Here is a 20,065-nt window from a genome sequence, read left to right as displayed (position 1 = left end):
AATCTGAAGTTTCACCCGCTTAACCCTTATTTTTCACCCCTTTCGGAATAGTGAATTTTGTTTTATTACGATAAAAGAGTCTAGTGTGGAACTTGGAATTTTCATGTCATATCGCATAAAAACTTTCGATTAAAAAATCTAACAATTTCACCGTTAAGAATATAGATCAGAGCCTTTTTTAATTGGTCAAACTGTGTCAAAGCATTTCGATTTCGAAATTTGCAGCTATCTCTCTCGCACTCACGGTTGCAATATACCGAATGATCAATCGTCTTAACACTCAATTTTCATCCCTTTCAAGAAATGCAAGGTAAAAATTGCAAAGTAAATCGGATCGAAATACATAAAAAGTAATGCTGTAATTTTTTCAGATTTTTAAAACAATGCTTAACCCTCGAGCATGGGGATTGAAGTTTTCCGTTTAAAATACATGGAATTTTTCTGCGTTTTTGGTCGCGATTTTATTATGGGCCTCAAAGCGTTTGGAAAATCTTGAAATTTTCAGAAATCACTTCACAAACATGTTGCTACACGGAAAAGATTTTCAAAATTCCTATCCACAAAATGTTGTATAGCATCACCATACTAACCCATTAATGCGCAAAACGACAATTTTGCACACACAATTTCAGGTACGCAGTTTTAACTGAGGAACAAAAGAAAAATTCTCCAAAATCTGATATAGAGGGTTTTTAAGGGTGCACTCTCAAAATCTAGCATTTATTTTGTAAAATTAAATCAAAATCTTCATTATTTTTGCATTTTTAACTGTAAAGAAAATAATTTTTTACGTTTTTTTCTTTTAATCGATTTTCGTTATTGTTTTTGCACTTAAATAACCATGCTATTGCCAGTACAGGTATCCTGAATGTCTGATCTTTCCAAAACACTGGTTATCAACTCTTTTGTTTCTCACTCAGTTTTTCCAAGATGCCGGTTTTTGCAAAACAGCATGATGTAAATTTTCATGATTTTTTTCTCGAAAAGTTCCAACTTAATGGAAAAATGTTATGGAATAAAAAGTATTGAAAATCATCTAAAGAATACATGTGAGTTTTTTCAAAAATTTTCTAGCTATTTTTGTATTTTTCAATTTTGACAAATTTTGAAAAATTTTTAAACTTCTGAAAAAATTCGCATGCATTCTTTGGATGATTCTAAACAATTTTTGTCTTATAAAATTTTTTTTTTAAGTTGAAACTTTTTGAAAATTGTACTTCCATGAAAAACATACAAAACATATTGAAATTCAATTCCGTGTTTTTGTTTGAGATCTGAGACAGGCATTTTTTTATTATTACCTTTCCGATTATAGTTCCATTCCTCGATACACTAAGAATGAAAAAAATAATAAGAAAACATATTTCCGGTTACTTTTGCTTATCAAGCAAATATTTTTTGTCTTGTCTGGATCATTTTGATTTTTCTCAAAGGAATCATCAACCACTACAAAATTTCACGTACTACGAAAAATTCGCAAATCATTATTTTCATCGAGTTGTTTTACTTTAAATATTTGTCAAAAATTGGCCAATCAGAGACATAAACGAAAATACAATTCAAGACGAAAAACATAACTGCGAGTATTCTAAATGTCAAATATACAAAATTTCCGAAAAATTCACAAAAGGTGGGAGTTTGAAAAAAAATCGTTTTAATTCATTTAGACAAAAAAAAAATTGAAAAAATCACTGTTGACGAAAAAACGAAATGAATCTGAAAAGTTGCAATACAAAACCGAAAAAAGTATCATAAACGATAGCAGGTAGAATGCAAAAAATTCGGGAACGACTCAATTGGATGGGATTGATTGATTGATCACATATTTTTGTGAATGTTCGTTTTAGGTATGACCATGATAAAATATTTTCCAAAGTGAACGGTTCACTTATTCTCAAGTAATTAGCTCAACGGGCTTTCGCCCTTTGAGAAATTCCGAAAAACTTGCAAACCACTTTTTTTGAACTGATCGCAAATGAGTAAATTTTCAGAAGAATTCATTTTGGGTAACAAAACATTTGTCCGAAGTAAGCAATTCTCGAATTCTTCAATATTTTAAATGTTGATAATTCGAAAGCACAGAAAAAATCATACACACTCTACACGTGATGGTGTAAAATCTATAATCATAGAATTTTGAGAATTCTTCAGATTTCTAAAGAGAGCATCTTTTTCGAATTTGTTTGTTTTTCTCTTATTACGGGCTCCTCATAAAAAATTGGCGTGTTGGCGTGGATGCCTTACATACATATACACATACGAAAAGAAAGAGAGCCAAACGCTCGAGGCTAAGCGCCCGGACCGCCTACACGCGATCTCGTCAATTACTTCGCACAACGAGATATCATTGACGAGAGAGGAGAAGAGCAGGCGGTATATGGATGGAAAGCAAGTCTCGTTTGTGCTGGACGCTAAGGCTCCTCTCCGCATCTGAATTACACAAACGGGTGTACCTATATATGATAGTGTGCAGCATAAAAACTCACCAAATATTCCTAGCAAGCTGAGAATAAAACAGCTTTGTGTATTACAATATTGTCTAAACCGGCCAAATCATTCGGCGCAAAGTGCGATTAGAAGATGAAAAAGAAGAGGAAGAGTTTCCAGAAATTCTTAATAAATTTTTTCATGGTCAATAGTTTTTACGCTGTCCAATTGTCCAATGTCATATCGACCTAGCTCGTCTCTATCCGAGCTCTATATATTCAATTTCATACGGATGGTAGTGCGTCATTCGCGTTGTCCTGCATACATCATTAAAATATATACTAATGACAAACATTGATTAGAGTCGAAATTTTTTTCCAAATTTTTTGTGTATCTTAGTGAAAAATGTTTGTATCAAGGTCTAAAAAAAACCATTTTGAAGCTTCATACTTTATAGTTTCGAGATCTAGTGGCAAAAAATCAGAACTGCATGTATTGCACAATTTTAAAAAGTAGTGTAGAAAAAAAAATTCAAATTGGTAGTCCGGAATTACCGAACGGGTATATGATTCAAAGCTTGGCCGATCAACCCGATATACCTTGGTATACCGTAGTTGTTACATTTATGGCAAGGTGCGTTCTCATCCGAAATCTAAATCTTATAAGCTTGTCTTCGTACCATGCACATGTACACGGGGCTTATATAGAATTTTTCTTTCAATTTTCAATTAATACTCACTCGGTATGCCATAGAAATAGGCAATCGGCAAATATAAGGATGTAACCGAGCACGCTTCTCTCGTTTCACGCTATATAGGTCACGCCCTTACGTGTTGTAGCATCGTATAAGTATAGTGAAGAATAGAATCGCTTATAGACAGACCTCCAATCGTTGTGGATTATTAACCACTTGAACAGAGAGTATATAAGCACACGCGGGTTACAGACATACACATACCATAATGTATATGTCTTCACGCTCGACTCAGCTTCATCAGCGACCTTTGACAATACGGAATATCGCATTTTTCACTCTAATGATGACTTTTCCACGTAGAAAGGAAAAAAAGTTATTTCTCATTTTCAAAGAATATTTAGGAATATTATATATATATCAATATTTCCTACTCGAATCCTTCTCCAAACTATCATACAAAATTTCAGGAAATATTTATCAAATAATTATATATTCTGTTATCAACGGTTTTTCACGAAGTTTGCGTTCAAGGATATGCCCCTCTGTAAGAAACCTTTTACCAGAACGAGTACACGTAATAAGGTAACTCCTGTACTGCATGGCTAGTCAAATGAGTGCTGAATTTTCAAAACGCTTTTGGACCAAGTTTAACGTACCGATTAAATGTATTGTTAGTGGATTTGTATTACAGCATATCTTATTAAGGATGTAAAAATATTAAAAACGCTAGTTTTGCAAAATCATCAAATGATAAATGCAAATTTCCACTCTTGACACATTTTCAATGGTATTTTTCAAAGAATTATCTGCGGTTTTTGATCAATTTTATTGCAACACGTCTCATTTTGTTCGTCAACTGGTCCTCTATGAATCCACAATATAGTTGTTTTTTTAACCTGATTGTTTCACCGTTGCAGCTAATTGTTCATTAAGTGAAAAATCTTTTTCATTCATAATTTCTGAAGGAATGAGTTTAAAGGAAAATCTACATGGTGAATTCGTAGAAGATCAGTTGAGGAACAAAATGAGACTTGGTGCAATAAAATCGGTCAAAAAACACAGATAATTCTTTGAAAAATACCAGTGAAAATGTGTCAGCGTGAAAATTTGCATTTATCAGTTGATGGTTTTGCATAACTAGCGTTTTTAATATTTTTGCATCTTAATAAGATATACTGTAATACAAATACCACTAACAATACACTTAATCGGTACGTTGAACTTGGTCTAAAAGTGTTTTGAAAATTTAGCACTCATTTGACTAGCATGCAGTACATCAGGAGTTACCGCCGAGCCAACGTTCATTGGGTAACGAGTCATGTAGAAAGAGCGCGTGAAACATATTCAGAATTTTAAAAGTATGCATTGAAAAAACATTTTGAAAACCTCGCACTTCAAATTCCATGGTTTTTTTTCTGGAAATTCATAAAAAAAAAAAAAAAAAAAAAAAACATAGAAGACAAGTAACATTCATTCATTATCGTATTGTTCTCAGTCATTGAGCTAAGAAATAGATTGAAAAGAAAAAAGTTGAATTTGGTCGATTTTTTGGATTCATTCGAGAAGAAGAAACGGTATTGAATTTCCAAAAAAAGTTGTATCTCCGAAATAGATCCATGCAAAATCTGAATAAGTGTCAAAAAAGATATTTGCACGAAATTATTGAGGTTATTGCACGAAAGGTGCTTATACAATGTTGACCGACTATGTAAACACAAATGTTGACCTTGGAACTCGGAAAAAGACTATTTCTAATGAACAAATCAATCTCTTTTTTTCCCAATCAACATATTCTCTCGGTGAGCCTTCCTTCTATACCTTATGAGACAAACTATGAGCCATATTTTGATACGCAAAATACTATATTGGATAAAAAAAAAAACACATTATTCGATAATGTATTCTCTCAACACCGAAATTCAAGTGTAATCCCCTACTCATATAATAAATGTTGTTTAATTATATATTGGATTGAAGGCACAAACCTCATTTGACAGCAGATAACATTCGGGTTCAACTTACAGTGAGGTTTAGAAACTTCACTGTAAGGTTATTCTGACTTATCACTGGCGGTTGAATGACAGTTTAATCTTGGTGAACAACGATTAAAAAATAATATAATTTTGCGCAAGATTTACAACCCATACATACATAAAAACCGAATGTCAAATCCTTCGGATTCTCCGTCACGAATATTGATTTCAATTTTATACGTGTGTAGTATGTGTGTCAGCATGTGACCAAAAAAATGAATGAAAGAGACGTTATGCACAATCAATGATAATACTTTTGAGTAATTTTTCTACGTACCACTTGACACTTATAAAAAAGAAAAAACATTAATTAATTGTTTGACAGCACATTGATCACACGTCGCCTTCACTATCGCGTTTTTTCGCTTTTTATATTCAATCAATATTACCACGAATAGAAGAATAAACAATAATAACAGAAATGAAGAGAAAAACTCACCAAATACGGGACTGAGGTCCGATCTCGTTGACGTTTTAGTCGTATAGCTACCACCGGCAAGAGATCCTTTCTCCTGAAACACACATGTGCAACACACTTTTACTGCAACGCCTGTTTCTTCATTTTGTTATGTTATTATATCGACTGTTCGTAATTAGATTACTATCGTCGTAATACAAAACAATAATAGTCAACTTCAAATGAGCTGCCAGGTTTAATGCGGTGAATGGTATAAAACATCAAACATTTAATGCATATATTTTTATAGATTAGACGCTCGAGTACAACCGCGCATATTATATTTTCGCCATAGATGAAAATGAATTCGGTAGTAGTTCTTCGCTGCATCGCGTTTTATCGAATTCCGTTAATAAAATTGAATCATCATGTCTATGTATCAGACACGCAGAAACCAAAGCTAAAACTTGTTTGGTAAAATCTTAAACAAATTCTCTTCAATGCTGATCAACGCTGATCAAATTGTCACAAATTTTCATGTAAGCTTTTATTACGAAGAAAAAGTTTAATTCCTTGAGAAACTTGAAATCCAAGAATCATCAATATCGTCATAGAATTCAAATGAATTTTCATTCTCGTTGGGCGTATTGTTAGGTGACGATCTTATCTGAATCCCGGGATCACAGTTCGGGTGTTCGGGTGTTCACCGCAACCGAATCAATGAGTTAATCATCAACTTAATTGAAATATAATTAGTACGCATTGCTATATTGTTAATGTTGACGAGATCTAAACATGTATGTATAAGTATGATGAATGACGACCGATCGGTTACCTCGGATTCTGTGAGATCGATAAGTGAACTCTTTTCTTCGGTGAGATTTTCCGAGGATCTTTTCTCGTCCTCGCCCTCATCCTTAAATACTTTGACCTCGTCCTCACTGCCGAGATCATCGCCACCGCCGCTGCTGCTCACGTGCGGCATTATTGTCGTGACGCCCAAGAAGCGTCCGACGGTGAACGTTTCTTCGCGTCTTAATCCGTCACCGCCTCACTACAATGAATCACCGAATCTAACCACTTCGACTTTACAGATTGATCCGTAATATTCGAAAAATAGTATTCCGAATTTCGGCTGTACACTATTACTCTAATTCGTTCTTCTTCACTTTGGGCGTTCCTCGTCCTCTCGTTCCGGCCGAGTCGGACGATTTTTATCGCTTCTTTTTTGCTATCAACACTAAATATTATTTCACACGATATATGCATTCATAATATATTACTATATTGTCGCACATGAACTCACGTCACTAAGGCGATGCGAGTCGATCGATTTGCACTTTTTTTTTTTTTATTATCACTTTGCTAATTGCTTCTTTGTACGAAACCACACGTTGGCATTAACGCATATCGATGCAACGCATTACTATCATTCTGAAAACTGTACTAAAGATGATAAAAATTTTTTCACTCCCGATTATACATACATATGTGTATTGGTTATCTGTTTAAAAAGCTTTCCGCACATAAATTCAGAGTTAATAACAACTATGCGGATAAACTGTGTGAGCACAAAGTAGGCTCGAGGTAGACGGACATTTATGGCGATTCGCGACGCTGCACAAGCTTCTTGACAATTAAACAAAAAGACAAGAAAGAGAGGACGAGAATGAGAAGGGGGGATTGGAGAAAAGCAAGAATCGAGAGATAGAGAAATGGAAATAAGTAAGAAATACTGAAAAAAAACTCGCGATCACAATGCCACTGGACACTCGCTAGGCTCCCGCGTTACCGGATTGCTTTTGGCCGACGGTCCCCGCACCGTTTGGACCGTGTATTTACCACATAGCCGAGTTAATATCAATCATTCGCTTTGAGAATGACGCATGAAAGTGAAAAAAAAAAAGAAACGAATGAACCAACGAAACACCGTAAGGACGAAAAATAGATTTTTCTTTCTTTCAAAGGAGTCGAATTTGTTTCGACAATAAAAAGAAAAGAAGAAAGTTCGGGGACAAAATTTTTAACGCGGGTGAGCCTTATAATGGGTGTTGAGAATATAATCACTATTCACTTTTGTAACGACAGGGTTATCGTTAACGTAATTATTTCATTCTTGTTTCGGTACAGTTTCGTATTTCGCTTGATTTTACCTACATGTCACACGCTCACCGTCAATTATTACCCCTGAAGTCGTTGTCGTCGTTGTGTGACACGCGATAATGGAGGACGCGCTTACGAGAGAGCGCATCGGTCGCTCCGGGGAACACTCCGATTCTTCCTCTGATTTTTCCAGCTCCGTTTTAAAGACTCAATTAAGACGTTCAGTTCTCGTATTCGTACGAAGCGTTCCTGTTTGCGTTCATTATTATTTGGATACTTATTTTGTGCGACGTTTTATCGAAGCGCCGTTTAAGAACCAGCCGAACGACACACTCGTGAATGAAGCAGCAATGAGGCCAGTCAATGAGAGCCCGGCATGCTCGCGCACTCGTCACAATCACCGTATTCCCGGTTAAGTGGCCATGAAGACGATACAATTTTTTCCATCTTTCTGGCTGACAAAGATGATGGATACACGAGGACAGCCGATGAGCGTACGATTGCATTATAGTCGTTAATTCGATGAGGAGCAGCCATCTCGACCGTTATTTCACACTTTTATTTTTTCTCCACACCTTTTCTTCTTTATCGCTCGTTCTTCTTCTCCGATCTAATCACTATCCCTGAGGGAAATTACACGCGGACAAGTTGAATACCTTTTTAACTTGCTTTCTAACCGCCATAATACTACGTCTTTGTTATCCTCTTATCTCCTGTACCAGCACAATTCCACTTCCATTTCCAGTTTTTACTCGAATCTTACTGACAAGATTTATTATACATACACGGCTTCCTGTTTTTATTTAAGTATCGGTTCGTATGTTTTTTATCCGCTAACCAAGTCTTATAATATGTATCTATTATAGCAACGTGACCAAGCTCCAGATGCCGTTTGTTATATAGCGCGTTCACCAAAGATTCTGGTAATCCACTCTCCGAACGGCGGGGCGAGGTAGTGCTCTACCTGGATGCTCGGCGTTGACTGCCGGCCGGATCACTCAGGCGGGCGGCTCTCCCACGCCGCGACCAATCACAGTCTCGCTTGCCTCCCCCTCTTGCTCTCCCGCCCCCTCCCCCCACCCTGCTACCTGACGCCGCTACCGCGCAACACTTGGGGCTTCGGAAACTCCCTCCTTCGTCGCTGTTTCTCCGTTCACCGTTCTCAGTTTATATGTGTCTGTGCTTCTATGTGGGATACATCCCACGAGCTCTGAGTTGCGAGCCGCGAAACGACGACGACGGCGACGACGACGGCGGCGACGGCGACGACGACGACGACGACGATGACGACGACGACGACGACGACCACGACCACGACCACGACCACGACGCATACGACCAGTCATGGCAGACAGCGCCGGAACCGAACGAGCACGAACCCCCACGAACACTCGACGATCTCGGCGTCGTCCGTCGTCGAGCGAGCCCCTTGACTCTCTCATACCCATTACTTCTTCTCATCGCAATACACACGCGCGCGCGCACACACACACACACACACACACACACACAGAACGCACACACGAATAATTGTACAAGTTCCGCCATGCGTTCGCCAGCAATCTCTCTGTCTATATATTACTTTTATTTTTTTTACTTTTTTAAGCTATATTTTCAATAGAAAATTTATACACTTTACGTTTCGTTATGAGGAAGTTATCTTATCCGAGTTAATTGAGCCTGCGTTATATATGCTGTCATGCGCCCGGTGTTGCTTAATGCTCCATTCGTTCGCTTGATTTGACGCGGACAAATAATTCATCTGTATTTATGAGAAAATATATGAATGAGGCAAAGAAATGTGAAATAATCCCTTCGTCCATAATTATTACAATTAATATGGTACAATGAATAAACCAAAAGACGTGAAAAACAAAAAGAAAACCGGCCTAAAGGCAAATAAAAAAATTTGATAACATTGTTTATGAAAACAATATCTTATCCTATAAATGTATAGAGACCTCAGAGGCGACACTCAATCATGTATATAAATCAAGTTAGTGAAATAAAAAAAAATGAATAAACCTACGAAATCCTGTCATTTTATTATAATTCCGGTGTTTAATTAGATATAATAGTGTTTTATGCTACTTTTGCTTCCTCAATATATATAACCTACACATTATCTCAATGAACAGAGTATCACATTGGGTGAATGATTTTTCACCAAAGTTTCGACATACTTTTGAAACAATCTTACTATTCATTCACATTGAGATATATAGATTCATACAAATGCGGATTGAATTTCCGAAGTATGTACATACACATGGAAAACACCAATAATGAGTTGTTCCTATCGAACCAAATCATTTCTCAAAATAGCCAGAATCGAATACACGTAAACCTTTCAATAATTCGTGAGTAAACAATTAGCACATGTTCGATAAAAAAAAGCAGCAAATAAAAAGAAAACTGTGATACTTATTCGATGCTATTAATTTCACATTCGACTAAATCCTCTCTCCTTGCAACTTTAAAAGAATTATAAAATCGTTCAACATTTTCTAATCATTTAACGAATGAATTTTACTACTTCTTTGTGAAAAAAAATATATATATATAGGGGAGACCGGGGCAAAACGGAATACCTAAGGAAATATTGAACTTTTCAGAAGTTTGGGAACCTCCGTCTATTTTTTACTTCCAAAAACTAAGAAATGTACTGAAATTTTGTCCAATTTTCAAAAAAAATCCGGGGCCAAACGGGGTACCTCTCAAAAACTCATGAAATTTTTTTTTCTATGATTTTAATTCAATGCCCCTTGGGTGTATTTTACACCCGTAACCGAGTGCTTCCGACTTACCGCTGTAAACGTTGAAAGCGATCTCAGCGCTTACAGCGCTCAAACGTAAGTCGAGCGCAAGCTGTGAGCGCTCTCAGCGCTTACAACGCTCTAACGTACGTCGAACGCACCCTCTGTAATTCAATTAAAAATTAATGATATGAATAATAACAAAGATTGCCAATGTTTATTTTGTAAAAATTTGTATTCTTTGTCCACTGAATCAGTGCCAAAATTGTGCAGAGTGGGCACACGATTCATGTGCAGGTGTAACCACACATGATGGTCCGCAAACATATATCTGCGATTACTGTCGTAGACAGTAATCTGCGAAGCAGTAATCGCAGATTTACAAATACTTTTTGTATATCTGTGCAAAAACGTTTTCATTTTAAAAGTGATGTAAAAGAAAGAGAATTTGAAAAAAACGAATTTTTTGAAAAAAAAAATCAAAATCCAAAAAAAAACAAGATATTTTGGAAAAAATATGTTTTATGTTCTTTTCGGACTAGGATAAAAATTAAAAAAAAAAAGACAAAAAATTTCTCTCATTTTTCGGGTACCCCGTTTTGCCCCGGTATCCCGTTTTGCCCCGGTCTCCCCTACAATATATTATTCCTTCTGAAGGAAAGAGGTACAATGTTTTTCTTTCTCATCGATCATCAGACATGTTTGGTAGCGTAGTGTCAATCTGCAGAACGGTGGAAATTTGTCTGCTCCCTTATGAAATGATGTTTTACTCGCGTCTGATGTCCGCCCGTATGGAAAAACTATATACTGAAAAAAATATATTCAGGAATATAGAAAAGATATGAGATTATTTATAGCGGCAAAATTTTGTATATGTTTCAGTATACTTTTTAAATATAAAAGAAGAAGATAATATATTATATTAATGTATGAAATTTAATATGAAACGATATAAAAAAATTGATACGTTACTTTATATTTCGATTTGCAATTACGACTATGTATTAAAACTACATTAAATAATGCACTTTTCATGATAAGTTTCCGGTCAAAAGTGCCAACAATTTCGGAGTTTTTTTAGACAATTCAAAAAGTATTCGGCATAAACAAATTTTATAACCGACCTTATATTCGTTATAAATCAACAGCCACAGTAACGGTTCGAAATTTTGGATGAAAAGGGCGCGCTCCACCGAACTCTCATAGAGATAAAAAAAAGAAGGACGAGTATTCGAAGCTAACGTCACTATTTGAGCTTTTTGGAGAGACGTGACAAATTCAACGATTAGCTGTTAGACTTCGTATTACCTAATGTAAGTAATCTGTAAATTTCTCGATTAGTCAAAATGCATGCATAACTTTCAAAATTTAAAGTAATTTAACATTAACTAGATTGATATTTATTACATTATATTATATTATTTGTATGAACGAATGGAGGAGAAGAATTGTTTGCACTCGTGAAATGGGTTGGAGGATCTTGGGAGCGCACGAAGAAAAAGATGATAATCTATCGTACTAAATAAGTAAATACTTTTATATATATTTGTATGGATATGAATTGTATATTAATACGATTATATATAGTAATAGTATATATATATATATATATATATATATTAGGGTGGTCCTTATTTGGGGTTGAAATTTTTTTTCTCAAATTCCCCCCCTGGTTCGATTCTAAATCACTAAAAAAACCACCGCAACAAAGCTGTGGTCAGTGGGATGATGGGAAAGGGTGCCGGCAAGCTCGGTGGTTGTTTCTACTTCAATCAAATTTGTGTTTGCTTTATCTTTGGCTGCTATTCTTTTTCTATGCATAAATCACGTCGAGCCATCCAAGTGTACTCGAAATCCTTGTCAATTGTCATTAAGAACAACCATTCAAGTATTTATTTAACATATAGTCGTTGAAAATTCGAACTACAATATTTTCCCGTATGCCCGGGAATAAATCATCAGATGATTTTTTATTCTTTGCTCCTAAATTTCGATAATAGACAACTTTTCTATCGTTTTTCTATTCGTCGAGAGAATTATATTTTCTAAAATTTCTAGATCATTACTTCCTCTGATATTTTCTTCATGACCTAGAGGTAAACGGTTCTATTTGCATGCTATTACTGAATTTATATATATCTGTCGTTTTCGGGATGCATTGCACAAGAACACCCTTTTTGAGGGCCGATGAAACGAAGTAATCTTGTTTCGTAGGCTTATGTCAGTTTTTGTCGGTGTTTTCATGTGAATTCTTACATCTGAGGAATTTTTTTATAACATGATAGTCAGGCGCTATATTGAGAGACACGGAATAAAAGAACTGTTTTGAGAATTTGTTTGTCAAAAGAAAGTCGAACGCAACGCCGAAAGAATTTTGATGAATAATTCGAAATAAGATGCAATTCCTGAACCATCGGATGATCTATATCAGCATTTTATATGAAAGTTATTGAAGAATAATGGTTATTTAAGAAGATTAATATTTGAGGATAAAATTTGTAGTTAAGGTGGGTTGGGCTATGCCGAGAAAACTGAAAAGATATAAAGAAGAGTATCGTGTTAGCTGGACGCTGTGCCACGAGACATGATATTCGGAACGGCGTCGGCTTTCCCAGGGAAGTGTGATAGTTGGACTCTATGCCGCAGAGACTATAATAGGAAAACACGCAGAGATTACAAAACGAAGAAAGATTTGAATACAATGATAAATACCGGCCCCAGCAGAAAAACATCACTTTTATATAAAATGCCTTTTTTCAATCGATTCGGACTTGCCGGCACCATTTCCCATCATCCCACTGACTCCAGCTTTTTCGTGGTGTCTTTTTTAATGATTTGGAATCGAACCAGGGGGGGAATTTGAAAAAAAAAATATCAACTTCAAATAAGGACCACCCTAGGGTATATATATGGGTCATTCCATGTCGATTCAGCGACGTTGTGACGGTGACCCTCTTCGATTTTTTTCATTTTTTAATATTTTTTTATACACGTTAAAAGAAGTTTTCAGCTGAATTTTTAGCTCGTTATCTCCACCCATTCCGGAGTCATCGATTTTTGCTTAAAAAATTTGTATCTCTGACTATAATTATGATAATGTCACGTAATACGGGTCATTTTTAAAAATTTTCAACCCTTTTTTGAATAAAAATTAAAAAACGGTAAAATGATTTTTTTTAATACTTTTTTTCTGCTATTTTTAGTCAAAAAATTGGTTCTTCGTTCAATGCGACACTTTCGATTTTTTTCAAAAAAATTCACAAAATTTTGTGTTAAAAAACAAAATTTTTGAGCCTTATTGCAAGATGGACTTTAAATAATTTCTTGTCGAAAAAATTCAAAAACTTATTTTTTTCTATCATCTTGATTTATGGTCGAGATAACGAGCTAAAAAAAATTTAGCTGAAGACTTCTTTTAACATATATAATAACATTAAAAAATAAAACAAATCGAAGAGGATCATCGTTGAATTGACATGAAATCACACATATATAGTCTCCCGCGTCGGGGAGACCAACTTGAAAATTCAATCAAATGACAACGTTATACAGGATCGTTACGTGACAAACGAAATCAATACTACCAAATCAGTAATAAATAACTATATTTATTAAAATTTGTTAATTTTCGCAACGATATAATTATAATGTGAGAATCGATATTTGTCGAATTTGTACGTATGATATGTAAGTATATTAGGTACTGTGAGCTACAAAAAAATTCACCAAGTACAACGGCCAATTTCGTTTTTGTTTCATTTTGTATTTTCATAATTTTTTCCGCTTGTTGAAATCGCAGTAAAAAAAAATTAGTTGACCCAGATCTTCGTATATTTTCAGGTGCTGAATGCAAATTCGGAGTACACTTATTTAGTACACCCTTAAAACTTTGGATAAGTTGCATAGCTGTCACTGAAAATGCGTAAAAATTACAGAAAACGCAATTATGATTATGAATTTTTTTTTCAACTATATAGTTCCTGTATATTTTTCATGTGTTTTGACGCACTGGGCCCGAATCCGGAGTCGGCTAATCTTCAAAAAAATTAGAGACAAGTACATTTATGCCCTTTGGGCAGTGATCGATAAAATCATGGAAATCAATGGTTTTTTTAATCAAAGACTTTTAATTCATGAAAGAAAGCGTTGTCATATAAATGCAGAAGTTGCCAAATGGATTGAAAACAAAAAGAGATGAGAAAAGAAAAATTGGATGCAAAAAATTGAAACAAAAAAAATTGACCATTGTACATGACGTTGTACATGAATTGCGAATTCATGAGTGTAAGATACACATGAGAGTAAATAAGTAAATTAGATAAAATGAGCTAGAAAAAAAAATTTCGCCAAGTACTATGACCAAATTTTTTTTGTTTCAATGCTTTGGTTGATAAATTTTTTTTTAACGATATATCATGGAATTCGACGAGATCCCAAACTTTCATCCCTATCGAGCTCTTATATCTAATCTTATATCTTGTACGGAATCTTTATAATCGCTACAAAAAGGCTCAACAAGGCATTCGTGTGATGATCCATTGTGAGGTTATCAAGCTTCACCCCGCCGTAAAGGGCCTAACTTTTAGTTGGGTGTTTCCAACAATTTTATAAACTGACATACATTGCAAAAGCTTTTAAGCATCGAGCTCGTTGGTTAAAAAGTGATAGTTATATGAGCTTAAAAGAAAACAGGTTATTAATATTGCCTAGTCGTAGGAAAATTTGTTTTGATTATTAATAGCGACTGTTGTAAGATTGAAAAGAGTTGTAAGAATTGCAGAAGTGAGAGTGATAGAATCCACGCTTATTATTTAATCAAAACTTTTGGTTGTAGTCGTGTTTGCGATTCAGATTTTTTTTTAACCTTTGAAAATTCAAAACAGCTGTGTCAGTGTGAATATCTGCAAAATTGAATTAGAATGTTTTCGCTACTATTTACTTGCGATTTAAGCATCATTAAACGTTTAAAACACTCAACCACGTACCCATGCGATGCTAAAAACCTTCCCCCGCAATCTTCCCTAAAAACAACTCTCCTGAGAAACAAAAACCTTGTAATAATTCAAAGATATGAACATTTTCATAAAGACGAAAACAAATCTTTCTAAAAATTCGCGGTGAATTACAAGCAATTGTTTCAATGGAAATTACTTGCAACGATAATTTCCTTGAGGAAACAACTTGTTATAAAATGTTATGAAAAATAATATCGTGTGGAATTGACAAATAAAGTAGAATCAATAAAATCATAACACGCGCATTCTCGTAACTGATTCAATTTTATGACTTCACAAAGTTGTTAAATATACCATTAAGTAACACCGTAGATTCTGTAAAGATAGTTGAAACAAGTACATTTCTTTTCCGCTACCCTACAATACTTTATCATGTCAAAAAGTAGACAAGAAAATATCTGATCCGGTATAATAATGTATCACCTACTATAATAGTACCTAAGTGAACAACACTTCTGCACAATCAATCAGCAGATTTTTGTATTGAAGCTTTCATACTGTTTGGGTTTTGTCATATTTTCATACGTGTATTGTTGCTTTCAATACTTTCATGCGACTTTACTTCACTATTATTTGTGCACTTATGAATGAGTTCTGGATCGATATATCACGATTGGTTCATTATAATCTGTATATGTGTTTGTGATTCGATCAACTTTATTGATTATGTTTCTGAAAGGAAATTCGTTCGCAATGTAAAGGAGTTTTCTTTAAGGATGTAAAAGCGGTTCGTGCTAGTCAATGCAGAGTCTTTGACCATATTTTTTTAAAAAAATTTACCACGGGCAATCATATATAGCACAATATTATTAAGAAATTTTGTAATGATTTTTTAATGGTAAATAATATTTAAGTTCATTTCATTGCGAAAAGGATTTTATGCAGAGTTATTAACACGACTCGGTAGTGTAGTGTGAAAATTTTACGTCTCACAACAACAAAAAAGTTCCATAGAGCATTGTACAAATGTTTATATTTATAGGTTGTGCGACGTTGCCACAACTTCACGGGGTTATGAAATTCAGAGTTTCCGTGAGCGTTTGTTGTCTTTAGATTTATATTTCTAATTCAGATGTCCGTTGACCTTTTTTTTAAAGAATCGTTAAAATCTTCAGGGTTCAATGCATACAATAGACTTTTTTTACAATTAACATCTAATATAAAAATACATCAAATTTTGAGTTAGATAGACTTCGAAGTCATTGTGGCTAGGTGACACGTAAAATTGTGTTCTTTTTGACTAAAAATATTTCGATTAAATAGTCGTTAAAAGACCTTGAAATTTCACCGAGATTAAGTTTTAAGATGATGGATCAGTCGGTAATCACAACCGTGAGTGCGAGAGCGATAGCTGCAAATTTTGAAAAGGAAATTTTTCCACATCGTTCGTCTGATCGAAAAAATAAAAATGTCATCGGATTTTTGCGATCGTGCTGCGTACGATGACATTTTTATTATTTTAATCGGACGAACGATGTCAAAAAGTTTCAATTTCAAAAATTCGAGGTGTGATTACCATGATCCATCATCTTATAAGCTTGGACTATAATATACAAAAAAAAATTGAAGTACCATCTGAAATGGAGCCTAGTGCTTATACATCCTTAACCCAAGACGGTCACATGGGGTGTGACACACCCCAGGCCACCTGTGCACCGAATTTGCACTGGGCATTCAGTGAATTTATTTTTATAACATTATTTCGCTGTATTATTATTATTTTTACAATACTTTTTTATTTTTGAATAAAGGAATTATCATCTTACATGAAAAATCATTGACATCTTATACATCATTTTGCCGCTGAAACCCGCATGTTCATAGTGCGGAATAAATATACTTTTTAGAAAACCCACAAAAACTATTATACTTACCAGAAAGAGAATGTTTTCACAAATCAGACCCTGCTTGAATTTTGTTAACCCGTCAGCAGTCGCGTCGTGAGAAAAAGTCTCACATTGCCCGGCGGTGCGAAAGAAAATGTTTTTTTTTCAGAAAGAAATTTTTTTTTTTCAATTTTGTGACCCCTATTATTAAGTATAATAGTTATTTGATAAGTAAAAAAAAATTGAGATTATTCTCCCATTTTTCAAAGTAGTTTCCTATACTTTGAAAAAAAAGTGTGAGAGAAAGTCTCATATAGCGCGACCGCTGACGGGTTAATATCTCAAAAAAAAAAAAAAATACAGCATTTTTTGTAAAAAAGGGCTTTTTTGTGAATTTTTTTCTCAGAATTTTTTAAACACACTTCAAACTAAAATTTTCGTTCCATTCTTGGATAGGATAATAGAGAAACGTTTGAAATATGTTCTCAATTTTTGTTGAGCCCTCAAAATAATTCTACGAAATGCTACAGCGCTCTAAAGTGCTTGGGGTGTGATACACCCCATGTGACCACCACGGGATTCTCATGAGGTGTGACCGTCTTGGGTTAACGAAATGATTTATTGGACTTGATCAAATCGTAATATTATTTTTCGTCAGTAAGAGAAGTTGTTTTTTGGTGCCTAGAATTGATTTCAACATGTCGACTAAACTAAACGATTTGATCTATGATCATTAAATGATATAACATCACCAACCGGAATCAACCAGAGAGTAACGGACGAAGCACTCTCGAGTAAGTGATGCGCCACATACGTATGCTTCTCAAACTCCCAACTCCTACCAAAAATGCACAAAAACGTAGTTGTAAAAGAGTATAAATCCTTGATTTTGCGTGGTCGAACATTTATTGTATATTATTAGTATGACGACGCAATATCAAGGTCTTACCTGATTACGTCAAAATCGACGGTTTTTTATAGAATACTTGAAGTTCGAGATCAGGCCGGGAGTATTGGTTCTGGTCGACCGAATCGAGCTACCTTCCCGATTGGAAGTCGGAGAAATCTGAAAACGCTCCTGGCAAAACCCGTCAGCCAGTGCACGAACCTACACACTAACCTCTCCTACGAGAAAGAAGGGGGGAGAGAGAGAAAGAATCTAAAAAATTCTATTCTTCTGGTATTCGGATATTCAACCAGCACCGTACAAATGTCATCGATGAAAAGTATCTATAGAGAAATCCATGCAATGTTTGAAATACTGTTTGATACGTCTCAACATTGCAACTTCTAACAGGATGTTATATGAATAATTCATTAATCGAAATACTGATCGAAACTTCGAAAACATTCATGCACATAATCTCCATCGAAGGGTAAATGGTGGGAGACAAGTTCGATTCATTCCAGTGTAAGAATAAGAATATTCATTCATAATCCATGCAGTGGATGAATAAGAAGTAATTCAATTTTTTCTCTCAAAAATACCTTCAAATAAACAATTCATTGTGATTAGTTAGAAGAAAAATTTCTTAAAGGAAATTGATAAACTAAGAAGTTATATCCAGTTAGAGATTTTAAAAAATCAATTTTTTTTTTAAGGAAGATCAAGTAAATCTAATGAAAATCGAGAATTTCAACTTTAAGAGTTGAAATTTGCAAATACGCTAGAAATAGACAACGTGCATCTATTCCCGGAATTATCATAGGATTTACCGTCTAATTGTCGAGAAAACAATCAACGAAAATTACATTTTTTTAAGCCTTATATCTTATGGCAGGTACACTCCCTGGGCGACGATTTGGATTTAAGAGTATGGATCAGTCGACTAACCTCACTTAGAATTTTCGAAATCGAAAATCTCCGATACAGTTTGATCGATTAAAAAAAGGCTCTGTCAGCCTACGCAGAACGATGGTAAAAATCGACTGACAGAGCCTTTTTTTAATCGGTCAAACTGTGTCAAAGAATTGAGATTTCGAAATTTGCAACTATCTCTCTCGCACTCACGGTTGCGATATACCAACTGATCCATCCTCTTAATGAAATAGGATCCCCCCAACTTTAAAGAGCTAAAAACGAGAATAAGAAAATAGAATGTTTTTAAAGATCAATGATGTCTTGAGAAACCCTTATTACTGGTAAAATAATTCGGAAATGGAAAAAGAAAAACACTTTTTTAAGTTAACGAGTAACGAATGCTGTTGAAAAATTGGAGACAAGTACATTTATGTTTTATGTCACCTGGACAGTAGTCTCAGTGAAACCTCATGTGACATACTTCAAAACACAAATGCAGGCTGATTTATAAGAAGGTGTTCGATCTATTTCGAAACTTGCTTCAAATAAGCAATTCATTACTAAAGGTCATAAAAAAACCATTTCAAACGTAATGAATAAAAAAAATTGAATCTGCTAAATCTTGGTAATGTATGAAAAACGTTTGGTGTTCAAATGAACAAAACGTTGCCAAATAAATGCAAAAGTAACGAGTACATCAGATGACGAATGAAAAAAATTAAAAACATAATGATATGGATTAAAAAAAATTACGAAACCAACTGTAAATAATTTCAACAACACAATTAAGAAAAGCTTTCACAAATCGTGAAAAAAACATTATAATTAGAAGAAATACAAATCCGTAATTATATTGTAAAGGAAAAAAAAATTCAAATAGAACGTGAGAAATTCATTCCTACGGGAAGCATCCGGAACTTGAAAAAGTTCTAGTGAATCAAAAAGTTACCAAAAAATCGCATCAAAGGTAGAAGTCATTTGTTACTCTATGGTGGCAGAGACTTAGAAGA

At 34.7% G+C, this 20,065-nt stretch overlaps 1 protein-coding gene across 1 annotated transcript in view; it reads right to left on the bottom strand.

Annotated features, from left to right (window-relative positions):
• The window catches only part of LOC122408229 (protein pangolin, isoforms A/H/I/S-like), a 222,044-nt gene extending 213,422 nt beyond the window's left edge, over positions 1 to 8,622 (bottom strand). Inside the window, exons 1-2 of the mRNA XM_043414879.1 lie at positions 6,390 to 8,622; positions 5,597 to 5,669 (exon numbers count right to left, since the gene is read on the bottom strand). Coding sequence (XP_043270814.1) covers positions 5,597 to 5,669; positions 6,390 to 6,539 — 223 coding nt within the window. The 5' untranslated portion in view covers positions 6,540 to 8,622. The remainder of the gene's footprint in view (positions 1 to 5,596; positions 5,670 to 6,389) is intronic.
• Between the last annotated feature and the right edge of the window lie 11,443 nt (positions 8,623 to 20,065).

This window comes from Venturia canescens, chromosome 3 (genome assembly GCF_019457755.1).
Source record: "Venturia canescens isolate UGA chromosome 3, ASM1945775v1, whole genome shotgun sequence".
NCBI lineage: Eukaryota > Metazoa > Arthropoda > Insecta > Hymenoptera > Ichneumonidae > Venturia > Venturia canescens.
The sequence above is the reverse complement of the archived record's forward strand: the minus strand, read 5'-3'. Positions and strand labels throughout refer to the sequence as shown.